This window comes from Gossypium raimondii, chromosome 2 (genome assembly GCF_025698545.1).
Source record: "Gossypium raimondii isolate GPD5lz chromosome 2, ASM2569854v1, whole genome shotgun sequence".
NCBI classification, from domain to species: domain Eukaryota; kingdom Viridiplantae; phylum Streptophyta; class Magnoliopsida; order Malvales; family Malvaceae; genus Gossypium; species Gossypium raimondii.
In genome coordinates, this window is record NC_068566.1 from 46,826,068 (window position 1) to 46,848,761 (window position 22,694).

Here is a 22,694-nt window from a genome sequence, read left to right on the forward strand (position 1 = left end):
GTCCAATTTGAGAAATAATCTTTTAGTTAAACTCCATTTATTTGTTTCAGTCAAACACTGATTAGTTTAGATTATTTTATTATTATTTGACATATGAATTTAGCCTATAAATAGGCTCTTTTACAACCTTAGTAAACACACCCATTAGATTAGAACTCATAACACATTCAAAGAATTTTGTGTTTACGTTTTGAGGGTTCTTTGTTTTTTTGGTTTTCGGGGTTTAGTTTTATCTCCATCTTTTGTACTCTTCATTCTTTTGCCATTATAGTAAAATTATCTTTGCCCGTGGTTTTTTATCCTCTTTGGAGGGGTTTTTCCACGTTAAATTTTGTGTGTTCATCTTCTCAATTTCTTCTGCTATTTTTACTTGTTTGTTGCTTAATCGGGACGATTCCTAACAAATATAAACCTAAGAAATTTAAATTTTGCCTTTATCCATATATATCATTTGTTAGGCTAATTGATGAGTGATGATAGATGATAATATTCAGTATCGGACTTTTCCTTATAACTCTTAATGTTACTATTATTTAATTGATGTGTCAATTGAAGAGGAGCCTCCACTTTGATGTGTCTCAAGACATTGGCTTTAACGAAGGTGCAAAGGCAAGCATCGAGTTCAAGACCAGCCAAACCCTTAATGAGGTTGCAACATGGCCTATGTGACCTACCAAGGGCAACGTTTACATTCAATAGTAAGGCATCATGTCGGCATTTGGGTTGGTTGTGAGCATTGACCATTGATAAAAACAACAGGTTGATGGAGAGAAAGAAGAGCAATTGTCGCTAAAGCCTTTGACGCCATTTCTCACTCTCAAGAAAATTGTAACACATTGGAGAACTAAGAAAGGGTTGAGAGGTGCGAAATATGTTGAATGTACCAAGAGACTTTTATAGACGAGAGAAAGGAAATATTTGGGTTTCAGAAAGAAAGAAATTGAACGTGCATGGTTCACGTGGGCACATTGGGAGAGTCAAAAAGGGATAATTAGTGAGTTTTTTATTCTTAGAAAAAATATTATGGAGTCACTCGTATTAAGAATCAAATTACTTTTTATTTTTTTATTTAAAAAATGAGTAAATTAATTTTTACACCCTAGATCAAGAGCAAACAAGTCTTTTTTGTTAAAAATTTCATTCATTTTTACTATTAAAAACTAGTGTAATTGACAGAATAAACAGTCATGCCACGTGCTCCTCATTTTGGCGCATAAGGACCAATTTTTAAGAGTAGAAATGAATGAAATTTTTAACAGAATGACCACTTTTTTACTATTTTTAATAAAATGGACAAAATACAATCAAATTCCTAGACCTCCATAATACTTTTACCGTTACTTGTTAAATATATGTTATTTCTAGTTCAGTTTTTAGTTTATTTCTCAGATTTTCCAATGTTTTGGACCCTATTAGAATCTCAATGAAAGAGATCGGATCATTGATCTGCATTCTAGATTTTATGGGATGTGGAACATGATATGATAAGAGCCCAACACTTTGGGTACATATATTTAACTGAGAATAGCGGACAGTCGCATAAATGACTGTTAATATCTGCTAGATCCTATAGATTTTGAATTGAATTTTTTTTCAAACGTGGATGTGAGGTAGGACGGGTGGATTTTTTCTTTTAAACAATAGTATGGTAATTGCTTGTTTCACTCCACTTCACCTTACTCCATTATATAAAATTATCATTTTATTCTTATATATATAACTATTAAAAAGGTCAAAATGTAATAATATATTATAAAAATTTTCATATATTTTATATTTAAATATTATTTTCTAAAAAATTGTGTTTAAATCTTTACTTGATTTTGAAAATATTAAAAATAAATAGCAAAAATTAAATTGAAACAGATCAAAGTAAAGCGAGGATGGATGCATCCAACATCCATGGAGATGATAGTGGATTTTAAGATTATACATCCACAGGGGAGCAGGACGGATAGTGGAGCAAAGTGTACTAACTATGGAACAGTGGTGAATTTAACAACATCTACCTTCATCCTGTTTCATTCCCATCCCTAACCTCTGCTTTGGCAGATAATGAATGGGCAATTTATGGGCTGCATTTGGTGTTTTTTTAAACTAATAACTATATATATTTACAACTCTTGAAACCAATTTGTTATAGTGGAAAGAGTTGTTGCACCATTGTTTCCTAGTATATAAGATAAATAATATCATGTTAGCATGAAGTATATATAGATTACCATACATAACACAAGTTGTCACATTAAAATTATTTAAAATTAATGTTTTAACCAGTATTTTTATTTAAAAAGTGATTTAACTCATTTTAAAGATTAATTACTAAATTTATTTCAAAAAAGAATAAAGGCCAAATTGATAAAAATATAAACATTAAAGATTAAATTTATCATTACACCTTTTCTTTTCCCACTTTTATTCTCCCCTACTAGAATTTTTAATTTATAAAGCACACCTTTTACATTTCAAATTGAGAAAATAAACATTCTATTCAAAATAGTCATCTTTTGTATCTAATTTCACTCAAACTTACAACCCTCAAAAGTATACAACAATGTTGAATGGAAATATTTCATTATACACGTATAAACACAAACATTAACTAAACCATAAACCCAATCATCGAAAATTTAAGTTTAAAAGGTCCTTATATAAACTATAAAGGTACCAATACAACATTAAATTTGGTAAAACTACTATGAAAGTCTATGTACTAAAATTTAAATTTTATTTTTATTTTATTTTTTATTAAAAAGAACAAATTAGTTTGTGTATGTTAAATCAAAAACAAATTAGTACAATCTATTAAAATTTTATCCATCTCGCACTATTAAAACCGACTTGGTGATAGAATAATCGATAGTGACATATGACATGTCACGTATACCTTATACTGATCACGTATAAGGACTAATTTTTAACAATAAAAATAGATGAAATTTTAACAAAATGTTATTCTTTGATCTAACATATAGGGATTAATTTACCTATTTTTAAAATAGAAACAGCAAAATACAATCTGACTCCTAATACTTTTATTCATTAAAGTCTCCATAGTCTCCATCGTTCCTTAAAATCCCAACTGGTTTTGAACTTCAAGTATAGTCTCAGCCGATTTCCTAAGCTTTTCCACTTCTTCATCCGTCAAATGGATATTAGTGACACCCAAGACACCACCTCGACCGAGATGTGCCGGCAAGCTCAAAAAAACATCGCCGCCGTCGATGCCGTAAAACCCTTTTGCAAAGACTGAAACTGGGTGGATTTTTCTTTGGTCTCTAAGCAAGCTTCTAGCTAGATTAGCCACCGAATAGCCAATTGCCCAAGATGTATAGCCTTTGAGATTGATCACTTCGTATGCACTGTCGATAACTTCTTTGTGAATGTTCTCGAGGGTTTGTTTCTCGTAGGCGATTTGTTGTTTCTCTAGGAAGCTTAAAACCGGTACTCCACCGATGCTAATGGTCGACCATAGTGCCACCGAGGTGTCTCCATGCTCTCCAACTATGTAGGCCTGCAAATATTTTCACAAGCATTTCGAATAGTTAGTAGTTTGTAATGATAGTAATCTCATATTACTGAAAAATATATAGTATAAAAAGCTTAATTAATTATTTATTTATAACTTTGATAATTGAGTTTGGTGTTTAGCCCATTAAATAGGTGGGCTTATTCGTTGTATTTATATATAAAATTAAAATATGTGCCCTTAATGTCGAGTTCGATCACAAAGACAATTCGTTTCGTTATTAATTGTTTCGACCCACTATCTAACAAACAACACTTCAAAACTTATCTCCCAAAGCTTCCGCCATTTTCAACAAATACTGATGCATAAATTATAAGAAAATTAATACCAAACTGACCTGCACATCCTGAGCATTGACATTTAAATGATCGGCGATCAAGAACCGAAACCTCGACGAATCCAAGTTCGTACCCGAACCAATGACTCGGTTCGACGGAAATCCCGAAAGTTTCCACGATACATAAGTTAACAGATCCACCGGATTCGAAACAATCAACAAAATCGAATCCGGCGAGTGCTTCGCCAACGGAGGTATAATATCCGACAACAAAGCAACATTCCTCTGCAACAGATTCAACCTGGACTCACCAGGTTTTTGACGTGCTCCAGCCGTAACAATACACAGGTCCGACCCAACAGTCACGGAGTAATCAGCTGAAGCACTGATCTTAGTACGTGGGAGGAACGCAGCGGCGTGTTGCAGGTCAAGCATTTCCCCACGGAGCATATCGGGCTTAGCATCGACAAGGGCAAGTTCATCGGCTAAGTTCTGGGTGAGGATGGTTTGGGCTATTGCCATACCGACGTTTCCAACTCCAACGACGGAGATTTTGGTGTGGCGCTTAGTGGTAGACGGTGGGGCGCCGTTTTGGATAGGCTTGAAAAAGGATTGAGCCAAGTCTAGACCACCTGGACCAAAAGAAGAAGATGAACCATTCATTTGCATTGTGAAATGAGAATTGGAAGTTAAATTTGAATTGTTTTGAATGATTCATTTGAGGGGGGATTTATAGCTGGTAAAAAACACGAGGGTTTGAACGGAGAAGAAGAAGAATGTCGTGTCATTGGGGTTTTTTTCAGTTAATTTCGACGGTCAACAATATCGTTTCTGGAAGACAACTTCTCCAAGTTTCCATAATTTTTTCCTTTTGGTAGATCCCAAGTTTCCATTTTTAGTGGCATGCTTTATTGCACGTTCCAATTTTCTATAATATTAAAAATTAAGCGGTAAAGGGTTTTTTTTTTTTTTACTTTAATCTATATCAATCAGCTTTTCAGTGTTTATTTTCTTACTGAATTTATAAAATATGAAGAATTAGTCATTGAACTCGTTTTAATTGATCTATTAAAAAATTAAAAGATTAAAACTAAAACTAAAGATAAAACTTTGTTTTGGTATCTCTTTATGTTTAAATTAAAGATTTAATTTAATTTTGTTTAAAGGTCTAATTGCTCACTCTAAACTCGAAATCTTGATTGATATTTGGTAGGATTTGGATAAAACATCAAACTCACAAAATGAGTTTTGACAAAAAAATTTAAGTTCATTTGAAATATAGATTAAACTTGAGTTTCAACATTTAAAATTTATGTTTGATCTGCCTGACTTTTGTTCTTTAATTATGTAATATATTATATTACATCTTGTATATTATTTCATTTATATTAAATCTATAATATATAATATATAATATTATAAGGCATACATTAAAATTTTGTTATCAATATCTGAAATGGTAGTAAAAGAAATACATATTTAAATATTAATTTTCTTATGAAAAATAAAATATAATTTAATCTAATTTAATCATTCTACTTTCATACTGCAAACAAATTAACAGCTAAAATATCTAATAATATTAACAACTAACTAATGGTAGGAGGACCAAAAGAAAAAATTTGACCAAAGTATAGAACTTTTGCAACATTAGAAGAAATTCCAGTCCTTGAATCACAATGTTGGAGCCCACTGGTTTGAGTTCTAAACAAGGAACATAAACAGCAATTGCATGGTAATTAAGAAAATTCAAAATCCTTTCTTTTATTTAATCAAGCTTGTGGAAACCAAGATAGCTTTTATTTTCCCAAATTTTCAGCAAAGGAGAACTTTTCATCTGCCTCCAATTTCTACGACACAATTGTATTTGGTGGTTGAAGATCACAGCAAAGACCAAGTTTGCCCGACTGGTACTCTTTGCTTTGCTGGTTTCCCAAGTACATGAAAAACCAGGGGCTCTTTATGGCTGAGTTCAAATGTTTTACTAAATTAAACTTCAATATTTTTGAATGTTGCGATCGTTTATTTTATCTCTTAATCTATGTTCTATTTTTCGATGTGCAATGTGTTTTATCATTGTAAAACACATTGTTACTGTTTTTGTTTTAATAACAATATATTTTAATATCGACAATGATGTTTGAACCAGATCAAACTTATTGAATCAGGAATCGATCGAGGTATTGATCTGGAGAATGATACTGAACTAATTAGATTGAAAACCGATACAAGCCGATTAAATCACTAAATTTTTTAATATTTCTTACTTAAACTGGTCGAACTGATGAATTGATAGCCTGATTGATTCGACCATCAATTCAATTTTAAAAACATTGAACATTAGTTTTTCTAAATGTATATAATAAATTAAGTTGGCTCCCAACAATTTTTGAATTTTTTTTAGTATATACTAAATAAATTAAAATGAATTTTATGGTTTTAATTAACAACTTAATTATTTATAATAAATATAAGCCATAAACATGTTAATTTAAATTTATTTCTTTAAATATTAGCTGCTCATATAAGCTTAAACTTAGTTGATTGTCTCAACTCTCCAAGAAACTATCAAGGGATACACATGCCTTTGGGGCTTCAGCTTCTTCCTTTTTTTTTTCAATTCATAGCATGTGAGTCATTCATCGCGTTTATAAATTTGAGTTTATCTTCAACTTCATCTATATAAAAAGAAGATGCCCATGTTATGAATATATAAATATGATGAATGACCCCACATGCTATGAACTGAAAAAAGCCAAAAACTTAGATGTTTAGTCAATCTCCTCCTAAGTTTATTGTCTTCCTTTATCGATTAATGTAAGAGTATCCAATTAATCAACGGAATGGAACTCGAGAAGCTTACTTGAGAGTAAATTTATATCAAAATCATCTCCCTAGTTATCCATATTCACTAGAAAAGCATCTAAAGTGTTTCCTGTATTCTTGGTTTGCTCAATTTTCTTCTTGCATGGCTTGAGTATTCTCCAACTACGGACGCTCTATATTGTTTATCATATTACCTTTTTAACATTCAACTTAATGAGTGACCCGGTTAGGATATATTTAAAGGATTTACAAGTTGGAAAAAAGTTAATATTGAAAAGAATTGTGCTTTTATTACTCACATTGGAGATAATCCTTGTTTATCATGCGACACCCTTAACCATAACCAGCAATAGTCTTGATCAAGCAATGCTACACTCGATGTCTGGAGACACCAAAAGTAGTTTTAATTCTTTTAAGATGTTCTGTACTGTTAATCAAATTGCTATTCCACTGATAGGAAACTAATAATTAATTATTAAGAACCAAAAATCTAAACTCAACGATCTTATCATCAATTACTAAGTTTGGCTTTTGGTATCGATACCTTTACATAAGATATCAGTACCTTAAAAAAGAAGGTATTGATACAAAAATTAAGTAAAGAAACTTTGATCCCCTATTATCTAAAATTTGGCTACAATGTTTGGGGTATCAATACGTTGCCTATCTTACAAGAAAGCTTTCTCTAAAACATTAGGGAGCACTCACTTACCTAAGGAAGGCTTTATAATAATAATAATAAAGGTCCTATAATACCTTATGGCATGGAAGATACATATAATTATATAACTATATAGGTACAACATAAATATACTTATATGTAACCATGCATTCGGTATTTATACTCAAATCATATAACCATACACTGCGTGAATCAACCTCGAACATTTGCATGGGATCACGTGCTCATTCTTTATGCCAAAAGAAACATTACATCTTATGAGCATGAAGACTCCTACATTTACTCCTCAACTTACCAATTTTTATTTACTTCATTTCTACATTTTCTTTTATCCATGTTAATTTTGGATTTTGATAACTTTTTTAGTTTTAGTTATATGTGATAACGTGAAATTCTAAAATTGTCACACTTCATGTTTAAAATTTATAATATTTTTAAAAATAAATGGTGATGTGACACAATATTCAAGTGTCACATCACCACGAATATTAAAATTGAGAAAAATTATCAAATTTCAAAACTAACGTGCACCAAAAAAATTCAATGACTAAATGTTATATTAAGACTTTTGATACTAGTAAAAAAAGTGAAACAGAAGATTAAGACTTCGTTTGATTTTAAGAAACTATTAAAAAAGATGTCTTTGACTGAAAATTTTAAAATAATTTTTGGAATATGAAAATGTGAAAATTAAAAAATAATAATTAATATTTTTACTAAAAATATTTTATAAAACAATAAAAAATTGAAAATAAAGATTTTTAACTTTAAATTAACTAACCTATTAAAAAATTCCTTTTTAAATAGTTTTTAAATATCAAATCTATTACCCTAGTCTGAACTAGGCCTAATCAAGAGTTAGGTCACCCACCCAGGCTCGAAGACTCGTCCGAGAAATAAGAACATTTGAGCAAAAATATAGAACTAAAAATCGGGCTTTGACAAAGAAATGAATTCAAGCAAGATTTTGTAATAAAATAAAAAAATATTTTTCAAAACCAAATAAAACATACCATGTCTTCTCTCATATTCTCAAAATTTCATATTCACAAAATTTAGAATTTAATAGTCAAGGGTGTTCACCGCCCCAAATGTGACCTAAGTTTGAATCGTATTAGTCTTGTTTATTGTTCAGTTTTTGCGCTATTACTGTAATTCACCAAAAAAAAAATTTTAAAAACCTAAGTTCTTTATTTGAGCCCAAATTATGGGCTAAACTGGTAACAAAACTTTGTTGGGCTGGTTAAGCACAATGCCAAATCCATTGTTACATTCATACCCCATCAAGTAAAGTTAATCATTCTTTTGGTTGTGGGTTTAATTATAATCTACCAAGCTTAAGTGATAATAAGACCAAAGGGAAATTTTTAAACATACTGCAGAAATCTTTTAAAAAGTTATATACAGCATGCAACTGTACATCAGGTCTTTAAAACCACATTACCAGCACAAAGACAATAGACATGGTGATGGTAGATAAAATGCAGTGGAATACGAGTAAAAACATAAAACGAATGTCCCGGTGAATCTACCAAAGACTACTAAGAACTCAGATCCCCGAACGTGTTCTCCCCACAGTAAGTAACGTAAAGAAATCCATCTTCGTCCTTCTTCTCTTCGTATATGGCAGACATAATGGCACCTTCAAAAAAAACCAAGAAACGGACTTAGCCCTTCTTTGGTTCGGCTAACAAGCAATGAAAGATTTATAAATTTCCATAGGATTACCAGTTGGTGGGAGGACATTTTCAACAAACATGAATATTGCTTTTTCTGCACTCAGTTTGATCCTTTTACGAATGACATATACAAATTGACCAACAGTTAAGTCGGCTGGGACAAGGTACCTGTCATCATTCAGTTTAGGACAGAGTGCTCGATGGAAAATAACAAGCAATTGCATGTCTCTATATGTCCTAAGCTTCCTAGGCAACTATTTGGTGTAAAACAATGAGAAATAGCTTTGATATATGTCCAAGGCAACTAATCAGTGTATGGAATTGGGGTTTCAAGAATGAAACGATGATTCCTTATGGAAAAATCAACAAATCGAAATAAATAAGCAATTGCATGACAGCATAAGCCCAAGGCATCTAATCGGTATACAGAAATGGGGTTTCAAGAATGAAAAGATGATTCCCAATGGAAAAATCAACAAACGGATATAAATTAGCAATTGCATGGTGGCATATGTCCAAGGCAACTAATTTCAAAAATGCAACGATAATTCCTTATGGAAAAAATCAACAAATGGAAATAAATAAGCAATTGCATGACGCGGCACATCCAAGGCAAACTAATTGGTATATGTAAATGGGGTTTCAAGAATGAAACAATGACTCCCAATGGAAAAATCAACAAATCGAAATGAATAAGCAATTGCATGACACCATACGTCCAAGGCAACTAATCGGTACACGGAAACAGGGACTAGCTTCAGCATTAACACAGAAACAATGATACCACAAAGAAGTATTAAACATCATCAGCATTATTGACATCATCAAACCTGTTCCAAACCATCAAATAATGACCCCTTTATCGTATTTCATTCTAACTACAGATGCCTATCAGCAATTCATCACAAACACTAAACCAGGTGAAGATACAATGCAAGAGATAAAGAACTATATAAAGGCAATGAAACCAAGATAATGGTGATTAGTGATGCTTACTTTTTCTTGTCAATGTTTGGTATATCACTTCCCTCTGCCTTCTCCACGATCACCTTAAAACACAACAAAAAATGTTATTCTTTTGTTTAACTCTTATAACTATATACAAAATCTATTGCAATACACAATATATGAAGGTAAAAGCTCAATCCTTACTGGTATTCTATCAGGGTATTTCTCCCTAATCCTAGCAGCCTCAGCCCGCCTCTTCTCTAAAGCCAAAGCCAAAAAGAAAATTCATTAACTTCAAAAATATTACCATAATTCACACTGATCTACCACAAAATAAATGATTTACGGTACATACCAAGATCATGCTCTTGCTTGAAGTAACTCTTTGCCATTCCTACTAAAACAACCAACCAAAATTAAGTCAAAAACACTTCTTATTTAGTTCTTGATGAATTTCAAAGAATCAAAAAGCAATGATGGGGCCAAAGTCAAAAAAACACCAAACCCAAAACATCAAATTTGTTTTCCGATCAGAAAGTTGTTTCCTTTACACAAAAAATTTAAAGAGAAATTTATAACAAAAAAAACAAATTAAAATAGAAACTATCCCTTTTGTTTTTTTAGGCCAAAAAACTATCCTTGGTAATCACCCACAAAAAAAAAGGATGGGTAAAGGCAAACCTTCAGAAGATGAACACAAAAAAGAAAGCTTTTTTTTGCAGATCAATGGAGGAAGAACAATCCTTCAAGGGCTTGAAAGCTCGTGGCTTTTGCTTCAAAAGATAAAATAAAATAATATCTGCAGCTTTTTAATTTATGGAGGTTGAAAAGATTAATCCTTTTAGACTTCTTAATGTGTACTAAATCATAGGTAATTAGTCCACGTGGGATGATTTCATTGGTTTTCATTTGTTTAGGGCTTAGCAAAACTTATCATGGTAGTTTACAAGCTATCATCCAACGGCTTATGATGATGATGATGATGATACGTGGCAAGTATGGGGTCAGGGTGGGGAGTCACAATGGATAATACGAATATGCCCGGATCTATAGATGAAACAGCTTTTTAATTGGATCTTACCCAAGTCTATTTTGACTCTTTTGACCCCATAATTCTAAAAGAAATTTAAGGAAAATTAATATATTTTTTTAACTAAAATGTTTCAATCCGTGAGTGTAATACAATTTCAGAATGTCATGTTATTATGATTTTTATGAAATTCAAAATTGGACAACATAAATACAGTAATCAAAGTGGATATAGTTACTAAGTCAAATGACTAAGAATTACATTAACTCTATGATTATTTTTATTTGATCTTAGACTTGTCAATTCGATTAAAATATGAAAACTTGATTCAATAAGTTTAAATTTAGATTCAATTTAATTTGGTTGGATTACAAAAAGTTAATAATTTAAACTTGTTCAACTTGAATTTGAATTGACCCTAAGTAAGAATTGACTTGAATTTGAAATGATTCGTGGTTGAAATAATCTAAATCTAATATTAATCGAACAAGCAACCTAGAATTTCTTGAAATTGAATTGACCAAAACCTAAAATGATTTGAATCCATAATAACTCAAGTACGAAAAACTCGAGCCTCAAATTTGAATAAACTAGACCCAAAACAATCTAAACTCGAAATGGCCTATGCTTGAAATTACTAGAACTTGAAATAACCCAAACCCGAAATTAACCTAAACTAAAATGGCTTAGAAATTTTAAAACCTAAATTGCCTCAATCCTTGTTTACCTAATGCAAAACCAATTAACCTTGTCCAATTGGCATGTCTTAAATTTTATGTATTTTTATCATGTTTTGCTTACTAAGCGACTATTATTTTAGTTGGCATCAACATTGTTACAAATTTCTAAATGTTGCAGGTTCCACCTAATATGGAGTTTGGGGATTAAAAGGTAATTTACAAAATGTACTAAAAATATTTCATCATATTTTACTTATTAAGATTTCAGATTTAAGAAAATAATATATTTTGATTATTTTTAGATTAAAATATGTTGTCAACCTCAATAATTTGACAAAGTTTGAGATATAGTCCTTATACCTAAAAATTAAATCTTTTTTATCTTTTTTTTTTTTTGTAATGGACATCTCGGCGTCTACTAGTAGCACATATCTCTTTTATCATTCACGGCATTATTTGAACACAGTAAAAGTTCTTCTCTTATATTGTGCAAGGACTTAGTGGTTTTGTTGGTTCTCTTAGTGTGTTTTACAATTTCTTGAACTATTTTTTTGTTGGCAAAGTAGTATTCTTACAACCAAGTTTAGTTTTTCTGTTATCTCTCAATGAGGTGGCATAAGAAAACTTCAATACATCATGATCTATCCAAATCTCATAAAAACAATTACCTTGCTTGATTCAATCTCTTCTCCAATAATAAACACAAGATTGTTTGTATAAAATCTTCAAAATGATGTAAGAAATAACTAAGATATTTTAGTCAAACATGCCAACATATAAGGCAAAGTTATGATTTAAGCAATGTCAGACACCAATAGGCACTACTCCTTGTCACTCCTCATAAATTGCCTCAATAATCTCCCCTTTTAGAGTTTTTGACTGAATGCCATATAACCAATCAAGCAAGGAATGTAACATGAGCATCATCAACATCAAGTTCCAACTCCCCCTCAAACTCAACTTATTCTCCCCTTTTTTGGACAAAAATCCAAAGGAACTTTGGGCAATTACAACTGAAGAAACATCTCCATAAGCTGAATTTTTATCAACAACACAAAGTAATACAATATAGGCATCATCATGAAGAAACAGAATCAACAGCAAAAGGCATGGCAAAGAAGAAACTCTCCCTTAGTTGTAGCATCAACATACTCTCACTTAGTAGTAGCATCAATACACTCCCACTCAATAAGATATTTTAGCAAGGGGTGCAATGGATGCTAACTCATCAACAACTTTGTAGGTGGGAGTTGTAACTCGTGGAACAATAAGGTTCTTTACAACGGGATCTTGAAGGAGTAGAAATATCTTCATGCAAATTTTTAAAAGTTGTTGCATTAGTTACCACTTAACTAATCATGCCAACACTAAAGAACTATTTATCTCTTTCTCATGTGTCAATCATGTAAGTGTAATGTATTTTTGTAAAGAATATTTATAATCTATCATGCAAATACATGAATATCTCAAGCCATTTTCATCAATAGTTTTAAAGTAAAATATTTATCTTCTAGACTAAAAAATAAAACAATATTATGTTCAACGAGATTGTACATCACAAAGAGATGCAATATTAACTCTTGAAGAATTTTCATAATGGCATGTATTATTCGCTCTTTAGGAACCTATTATCGAATATAACTTTATTATATAACCTCAACGAATGCTTAATTTATTTTAAACAATATACACTTTTGCACATCTTTTCAACATAAATGATAAAAGGATTTAGATCCTCAAAATCTTTATTTATTTGTATAAAAGAAATGTGCAAGGAATAGGTATAAATATAGCACTTATTTTGATTAAAAATATAGCACTTACTAAATGTAACACAAAATAAATTCATATTACTTATCAATCATTTTAACAAGTACCTTTTAGATTAACACTTTTATATCCCATAGCAAAAATTACAGAATATTATAAGATCACCAAAAAGATTAAATTAACTTTGCAACTATAGAGGTTTGAACATAAATCTTTGTAAATGTCCCCTATTATAGTATAATTTTAGTTCAAATTTCATTATAATGTATTGTGAAGCATCTCTATTTTATGAATAAGAATTTGCAAAATTTAATATTTTAGACATACTACAGTACATACATGATGCATTTATAATTTTCATTAACATCGTTCTTTCTTTTGTATCTTTACACTTTTCCACTACTAGAAGAATTATAATGTCAATATTACATTTTGACAATTGATCATTTTATTGTCATTCTTTTTACTTTATAATTTATATCCACATATAAGTATTATTATGACATTTAATTTTGAAAATGTCTATATTAATGTATAGTCTAGAATGTCATTTACTCGACAAAAGAATATAATTTCCATACAATTTTATGCAATATTTGTTTTAAAAAATATGCAAGTAATTATAAACAAAATAATAATAAGTGCAATATTAATGAATTACAATTATCATAATAAATAAAATAGAAATAAAATATTAGAGTGTATTTTGCATAAACATTAGCTGGTTTGCTTGAGTGGTTAAGGGGATAGACTTAAGATTTGTTGCACATAAGTGCGCGTGAGTTTGAACCTCATAGCCAGCATTGTAGAAGGATTTTTTTTTATGTGCAAGATTAAATTTGTAGGAACTAAATTTGTTGTAAATAATACTAATTCATTGTGCAAAAATTGGGTGCATAGGTGTTATAGTTGCAATTTTTTATTATTTGTGAGTTCGAACCTCCCAACCAACATTTTAAAAGAAATTTTTTTGATTATGTGTAGGATAGATTTGTAGGAAGGAACTAAAATTGTTGTAAATAAACTAGACTTGAATGGAGCGGTGGTTAAAGCTCTTGTCAAATACCTATTTGGCACGAGCTTGAATTGTGTTATCCCCATCCCTTACCCTTAATATTGTATTGAAAAAAAAATGTCATTAATAATACTAATTCAACATGTAGAAATTGAGTTTTTTGTGCATAGGTGTTATTTTATAATAGTTGTAATTTTTTATTATGTGTAAATTATGCATAGTAGTTATTTTGTTAGACTTGTGATTTTTTATTATTTATGAATTTGTTTGAGATAGGTTGGGTATAGACGCTTGAGATCAATCTTAAAAAATCTCATACTATTTTTTTTCTTTTTGCACAAGTAACTTTTGAAGCTTTTTTCTTAGTGATATAAATTTAAGAAGAAGTCTCATAAGCAATTATTGTATATACACCATAAAAACGATGGAAATGGCAACGAAAGTGGTGGAATGATTCACAACATTGTGTTTCCTCATGGTAAAAGGTTAATAGGTACGTAATTTCCATTACTAGTTCTATTCATGTCAAGAAAGGTCGCAACATCATAATTATTCCTATCTCTATTCCTATATTGAACTTGTGAAAGTATAAAAGAGGACACAAGCATTTGTATTATCTTATTATTATTCTCTTTTATATTTTATGTTCTCTCTTTAAAGGCTTTGATCATGTTCATCAATTTTTGAATGAAAGTTGGAATTGAAGTGTTATGTGTAACACCTCTATACCCAACCCGACTATCGGATCAAGTATAGGAATGCTACATTAAATATAATAGTATTAATCAATCATGGTTTAATAAGCGGAACCTCTTTTATAACTTATTTGTATCTTATAAACTCATTGAATTAACCATTACCAATGTCAAGGAGGAGTCCGATAAGTTTCTTAAACATTTTTGCTTTTAGATCAGTGTTTTATAGTGAAATAAAGGCTATTGTGAAAACAAGGGACATCGTCGTGTGCCCAGGTCGTGTGGAGGACATGGCTATGTGCCTAGGCCGTGTAGGTTTTAGAAACCGTGTGGCTCCAAAATTCACTAACTTCTAGTATTCACACAGCCGTGTGGCTGGCACATGCGGGTCACATAGCCATATGGCTAGACCGTGTGGATTTTCGCAAACCATATGGTTTGAAATTTAGGGGATAATTTGCTAGTTTAATCCAAATTTTACTTAAACCTTCACTTGTTCAATATATCATTTTAAGACACATTAATTCCTATTTAAAACATAAAAATATATTATCCAATCTCAATTTCTCATAATCAAGCATGATACTCATAACTTATGATTTTCTTATAAACTTTAAACAGGTACCATGTTTTACACTTAGATCCCTCAGCTTTTCATTTACTAACATAACACTCACCTAGGTACATGTCATTTACCGAAGCAAAATAGAGAGTAATTTTACTCTTTTCCTCGGATTTGTTGATGTGATGAGATGAGATGAAATGCTACAATCCTTAGAACTCTTTTACTTCTCTTCACCTACACATATAAAACATGCATTAAGATATTACTAGCTTAGTAAGTACAACCAAAATTTTAAATTATATTTTACTTAACATATAATCCCAACTTATTCAATCATCACTTCCATACATTTATTCAAAGTATGTTACCTATTCATGGCCTTTAATTGATTTATTCTTTAAACACATCATTCCATTCACCAATGCTATTTATTAATACCAATCTTGCTACACTTCACTTCTCACTTACCATTAATTTATCTACCATAACATTAGATTACTTATTAACATTCACACAAAATCATTCAATGACCTATTATCTTCAATAATATATGATTTACCAGCCAATTATCACATCTTTCTTTCTACTATCGTTAGTTATATTATCACAATTTAATCATTTTCAATGCAATAATCTTTTTTGCCTTTTCATTCAACAGGTACAATATTTCAAATATTTAATCAAGAAAGTCTTTTACCCTTAACAAAGGCCCAGTAGACTAAATAAAACACACAGAATATACAAAACAGAACGGGACATCGTCGAAGTGAGTAATGAGACTACACAGAAGTACGTAACGGGACACAGCCGAAATAAGTAAACAGAGAGCACGCTAAGTTTCCTTAATGGCATGCTATCTATATCCCACTAGTTCTTATCTCGTGTACTTGGGCATTCTTATCATTATCAATTACATTTTCATATTTCAGAACAAAATTCAAATACTTTACATGTATTTCAATTTAGTCCTTGTAACAATAATTCACATAACAATAGTTTTCCACTTTTAATAATACATGTAACATATATTACTTGTCAATACATTTACATAATTCACTATTTGTTCTCATCATAGCTATCGTATGTCATTTTATATATTTTACAATTTAGTCCTTAGGACATCAATTCAATAAATAAAATTTCATCTTTTAATACATGTAACATGTTTCATTACTTAGTATAATTTCCATAATTCATCATTAATCATAATTTCCATAATTCATCATTAATCCTTATTATACATATCACATATCACTTTTACATACTTTTCAATTTAATCCTTTCTTACTCATACTTCATCAATATTATTCACAATCTTACCATAACATTTCTCATATCAATCTTTTACATATTAGTTCATGTATACACTTACTTTTAACAGTAATATTTCTATTTCCCATCCTTTACAATTTAGCCCTTTTCACATCCTTAGTTTTTTCGACTTTTCCTTCTATTTCTCTGTTATAATTTACTTAGTAAACACAATCAATTCATCATTCTTTATACGCAATCATTACCATATCTTATTCTTCATCTATGTCACTTGTAAAATTATGATTAAATACCATATTAAAGTATTTATTTATCTAAATAAGCTTAACTATTAACAACATATTTAAAATAAATAAGACTCTAGTTGTACTTACAACTCAAGGCTTTGAATCAAGCTTTGTTCTTCTCCATCTTCCTTTGGCACCTTCCTTACTTTATTTCTTTCTTTGTTTCTCACTTCTTCTTCATTTTCCATGTAAAAACATACAATATTTACACACTAGAATTATATTCACATATCACAAGCTATGTTATTCAAGTAAAACTAACATATATTTCATGTAAAGTTATTATTTCTTACCTCAATCTCTTATATCCAATATTTATCCCTACTTTCTCTCTCCTCTAAGGTAACTATGGTTGGGATTCTCATGAAATTGAAGTGATTACTACACTTCTCTATTGATTTCACTCTCTAATTATGAAGAGATTTGGAGGAATTTAGCTTAATTGGCTTGTAAATGGTGAAAATGGCTTATTTAAAAAAAAGAGTAAAACTTGGAAAAGATGGCTATCGAGGGTGACGTGAAAAACAAATGGAGAAGATCGCTTTTTATTAATCTTTTCCACCATTTTTTTTACATTTTTTCTACACTTTTCCAATAGAATATCTAATTATAATAATCATAAAATGATATTTACCATTTTACCCCACCAATTATGCTTTTACACATTCATCTTTAATCATTACACTTCCATAATCATCTATGTCCAATAATTACCATTTTGTCCTCCAACTTTTCCTACAATTCCATGGATGATTCATGCTTTCTTTTGGTAAATTTCCACCTCTAGTCCCTCCTCCTCTTTCATTAATTCAATTCGGCCGTTTTCATCTCTTAATTTTCTTACTTTGGCCCTAATACTTTTCACTTTCTTACAATTTAGTCGATACCCCATATTGATTTCTCTTAGGATACAAACTTTGCATGTTACCTTCAATATCTGTCTTCACTCTCTAATAACGTTGATAATTTCTAATTTTTGAATTTCTTAAATTATAACCGACTTATCATATATTTGTCACTGTTCTGAACTTCAAAAGTTTTGGGGATGTTACACTATAGTTTTCAATAAAACTGTCAATTGTTAAGATCTAGTGTCCTAAATGTAGTATATTCATCAATTTATACTTGTAATTTTTGAACATGATTGGTTTTATAAAATTTAATTATACATTAATATCATTTGTATATATCATTAATAGTTTTTGCATGCAAAAAAATGTAAGCAAATATTGACTCATTGATTATCTAATGTCCGACAATTATTAAGTTGCATTATATGGTCGGATCATAATATTCAATACTACAATTTAAATAGTTGATAATGGTGAATAGTGAATAAGAGTTCACTATTTTTTTTTTTTGAAAGAAAGAGAGAAACACTCAATACCACAGGGAAAAGTTAAGAGGTGACCTTTTAACTAGATTTATATATGTTTTACCAAACTAAGATGGTGAAGTTAATGCGAGAATCCTACCATATTTGAAGGTTATATGTACTTCCTCCGTTTTGGTGAAATAATATTACGTGAAACATCTTCTGTAAAACATCTTTTGAAAGATATGTTTTTTTCAAATAATTTTGTTCTACGCTAAGTTATTCTATGAAGGTGTTGTTCTTTAACAATATCGTTTTAAACATTGATTTTCCGAATAAGAGTTGTTATTGAAGAAAAATATTCTAAGTAGTGTTATTATGAACATAACACGTTTTGAACAAGAGTTATTCTTGAATAAGATCTACTCCAAACATGAGTTGTTTTTAACAAGAGCTATTCTTAACATGTTTTGAATATGAATTAATCTTGGTAGAGCTATTTTGAACAACAATTATTCTAAATATGTATATTTTTTAAGTTAGATGCTCTCAACATAAATGTTCTTAACAATTGCTATTCTTGAAAAATAAGGATTCTAATTATGAGTTGTTTTGAATGACAGTTATTTTGAATATCGCTCTTCTTGAAGAACAATTATGTTAAACAAGAATTGTTTGAATAAAAGTTGCTTTCAATTAAGGTTTTATTTTGAATATAATTATTTCGGTGTAACTATTCTTGAACATAGATTGTTCCAAATAATAATTATTAAAAAAGTTTTTTTTAAATCAAAATAAGGAAGAGATATTAACATTGTTCTTGCCAAAACTAACTATATACTATAAACGTATTATAATAATATTAAAACTTTAAAATTTTGTGCATGTATGAAAATAGGCCAAGTATAATTTGAGAGGTTTTTTTTTTTTTTGAAATTCATATAAATGTTTAACTTTTGTTATTTTTACTCAAATAAATTAGTTTATATTTAACATCGATGGAATGAATTTTTTTCCTCTAATTCTTTTATCAAAACATACCCTTATGACTACCTTAACCAGTGGTTGAAGATTTGATCATCGTCCTAAGTATGAAGCAGCTTTAAAATTTATGGCCAACATCTACCCCTTAACAGGTTTACAAAATGCGAATGATTAGTTACTAGGCTCACTCCGGTAAATACTCTAAAAAAAACACACCCTTATGGAATTAGGTAAACTATACATGAATAATATCCATTATAGTTTACCCTATAAAATTTTAAATTCACTCCCCTTTTCTTAATCAAGCACTTTTCTCTTTTCTGTTTTTAAGTTAAAGTAGCTCCAAGTACCATAATCTAGAAAAGTGAACAAGGCAAGTTTAGCTTAGCTAGCTTGAAAAAGGTGTATTGTCTCAATGAATTTGTAGGCCAAAACACCCGTCATCCACATCTATACTCTCGTGATTCCCCCACTTTTGCTTCATTTTTAAGCCAATTTTGTGCTTACGAGAAAAAAGAAGGGCTTTTTTACTTTCAAGTCCAAACACTTCATCCAGGCCATGATATAGGTTTACCCCATGAACAATATAACTATGATTTGGTCACAAACTTCTCTCTTTTAGGCTTTTATATGCACCTAACCTGGGCTACTCCTGCCCCAATGGGATAGTGTTCAAAGTTCAAACATATTTTCTTTTTAGGTTCTCAAAGTTGTCTAACAATATGTCCAAATCTTCATGGTCTTGACTTGCTGGCAAAAGATTTATGTACCTAATTGCATTGCATCCCATGTGGCTAGATATCTCAATTGGTTTTGGATTTGAGTTATTTTAAATTTCAATCATTTTTAAATTTAAGTTTATATCATTTGGTTTACCAATGTTTAATCATCTTTGTATCATTTCATACATTTAGATCATTTCAAGTTGTTCCTTTTGATTTTTTTTTTTTATATCCTTCATGATTGTTTTACAGTTTATGTTTGAGGTCCGGGGTTCATCGCTGCCTCTCAATAGTGCCATCTCCAAATAGGGATGAAGCTGGAAAATTACTTTGGAGGGTCGAGATGAATCATAAATTATTGGGGCGCAAAGTGTAATTTTACCATTATACTAACATATGATTTCATAAAAAAATTTAAGGGGCTAAATGAAAAATCTACCATTTTGGGGGTCCTAGCCCACCACCTACCCTTTGCCTTCGTCCTTATCTCCAAAATTCGAACTTACATTCTCTCCTTGATTGTATAATGTACATTACAATTACATCCAACATTTTTTTTATTTCATTTTGATTATTTTGAAATTCGGTTTGAGCAAGATTTAATTATTAACCTTTTTTATGATAAAATTAGATTGAATTAAACTCAAACTTATATTAATAAGTTCAAATTTTAAGTACTCAAAAGCAATATCATTTCCATTTCAAAAATCATCTTTTTATTCAACTAGATCAAATCTAATCATGTTTTCCATACCCCTTTATTATTCTCTTTTGTTTTTAGAGAAACAAACAGATAAGTACGCAGCTATCATTTAACAAAGGGGGAGGACATATATGAAGAATCTGCAATAAGCAAAGGCAAAAATTTTAGATGAAAACACCAACAATCCAAAAAACCCTACCTAAAGCAAAGCTTTGTCTCCTCCTTTGATCACCACTTTATTCAAGAGTTTATTTTATTATTTTCCTTATGACGCAGATCTATTTACTTGTATTTTCAAGTTTTTTTTTTTCCCTTTAGCCACCTCTCCGACAGACACCCAACTCATCATGTCATGCCCTAACAAAACACTTTTTACTGTCTCAATATGCAATAATTGATTAATTAATTAGGGTTTCCCCCCTTATAATGGCCCAAATGTAGTCATTGTTATTACTTTCTATAATAATAGTAATTTGTTAAGGAGGTCAACTTTTTTTAAATAAATCTTCAAAGTGTCATTCGTCGTATAGTAATCGATTTTCTAACAATAGAAAGTAAGTGAATTATAAGTTTCAGGTTGGTAATTCAAGTCTCTTCACACGCAAATGAATTTTATAATTATTACACATCCTATATTGACACATTTGCCTTAGATATTGCAAGTCCACCAATCGAGGCATTATTAGCTTTATGAATCAGGCTTACCAGGTAGTTAGTTGCTCACGGCACATTAACTCTTGACAGAGTATAAGAGACAAAATCTCACCAAATTATTATGAAACCAATTAACTATCCATCAAACAACATGTCTAAAACTTCTTCCAAGTTATCCCCCAATATAATCTAAATTAATCATACATATTATTTTTTAATGAAAAAAATATTAATTATGTGTTACTTATGTTATAAGTAGCCGTGTGTATATATATATATATCTAAAAATTAATCAAGGTATGGTTATGTAGGTGAGTCTGAAATATCATTAGCATAACAATGGTTAAAAGCTGACCAAAGTCGTTCAAATTAATACCATTATTAAACAAAAAGTCCACAGCTTTACAGTTTGAAAGGTCATTAAAGATGGGTCACATTGATTTCAGAATTTCCTAATCAAAAAACCCAAAACAAGACATTTTTCAAAAAAAAAAAAAACACTTATAAATTTGTGTCTGGGTGGGAAAGTTTTAGGCATATCTAACACAGACATCACTTATGAAAATTTGTCCTTATTTGTTGATACTTGAAGCGTCTTAAGTTGCCCTAAATGATTAATATACAAAGAAGTGGTATATATGTAGAGCAGCAAACAAAAATTATCATTGTACACATTACATTAAGGATTTAATGTCGATGTCGTTTTCCCCGTGCATGTGTTTCTAATTTTTCTTATTTATATTTTATTAAGCTGATAATTTTTTTCAAAAGAAATTCTCTCCCAATAATCGAAGCTGTTGTCTCCATGCATGCATATGGATCATGTGTTTCTAAATTTATTTTTTTTATATTTTTGGCGAGTTGATCGACTTTTTCAAGAAAAATCTTCTTCTAATAATTGAAGTTTTTGTTTTTATGTCGGAGTGTTGTCCTTCACCTTCACCAAGAGTCATGTACTGTTCACGAGGGATGTCTTCCTTAATAGTGATATAAGGATATGACCTACAAGACTCAAACGAGAAATGTCAGTATATGGCGTGATACTAGGGCTAGTATACTTG

General features: G+C 30.2%; 2 protein-coding genes across 3 annotated transcripts; both read right to left on the reverse strand.

The window, feature by feature from the left end:
• Positions 1 to 2,967: 2,967 nt before the first annotated feature.
• Positions 2,968 to 4,668, reverse strand: LOC105789910 (L-lactate dehydrogenase B). The gene is made up of 2 exons (XM_012617216.2): positions 3,867 to 4,668; positions 2,968 to 3,514 (listed from the first exon to the last, which is right to left on the reverse strand). Exons 1-2 carry the CDS (start codon positions 4,473 to 4,475, stop codon positions 3,071 to 3,073), a joined length of 1,053 nt encoding a protein of 350 aa, XP_012472670.1. The 5' UTR covers positions 4,476 to 4,668; the 3' UTR covers positions 2,968 to 3,070.
• Positions 4,669 to 8,678: 4,010 nt separating this feature from the next.
• Positions 8,679 to 10,760, reverse strand: LOC105789244 (autophagy-related protein 8f). 2 transcript variants are annotated; one of them, XM_012616544.2, is made up of 6 exons: positions 10,623 to 10,760; positions 10,297 to 10,335; positions 10,146 to 10,201; positions 9,990 to 10,042; positions 9,043 to 9,161; positions 8,679 to 8,956 (listed from the first exon to the last, which is right to left on the reverse strand). In XM_012616544.2, exons 2-6 carry the CDS (start codon positions 10,331 to 10,333, stop codon positions 8,856 to 8,858), a joined length of 366 nt encoding a protein of 121 aa, XP_012471998.2. In that variant the 5' UTR covers positions 10,334 to 10,335; positions 10,623 to 10,760; the 3' UTR covers positions 8,679 to 8,855. The 2 variants fall into 2 exon arrangements, with proteins under 2 accessions (XP_012471998.2, XP_012471999.2); XM_012616545.2 differs by having other exon boundaries at positions 10,297 to 10,338.
• Between the last annotated feature and the right edge of the window lie 11,934 nt (positions 10,761 to 22,694).

What these genes read in the sequence shown, in the direction of transcription:
- LOC105789910 (XM_012617216.2), bottom strand. Translation starts at nt 4,475, where the DNA reads ATGCAAATGAATGGTTCATCTTCTTCTTTTGGTCCAGGTGGTCTAGAC. An exon ending in TCAATGCTCAGGATGTGCAG is followed by an intron (nt 3,515 to 3,866) that starts GTCAGTTTGGTA and finishes AAATATTTGCAG; the next exon opens with GCCTACATAGTTGGAGAGCA.
- LOC105789244 (XM_012616544.2), bottom strand. Translation starts at nt 10,333, where the DNA reads ATGGCAAAGAGTTACTTCAAGCAAGAGCATGATCTTG. An exon ending in CCAAACATTGACAAGAAAAA is followed by an intron (nt 9,162 to 9,989) that starts GTAAGCATCACT and finishes GAATGATGACAG; the next exon opens with GTACCTTGTCCCAGCCGACT. An exon ending in AAATGTCCTCCCACCAACTG is followed by an intron (nt 8,957 to 9,042) that starts GTAATCCTATGG and finishes TTTTTTTTGAAG; the next exon opens with GTGCCATTATGTCTGCCATA.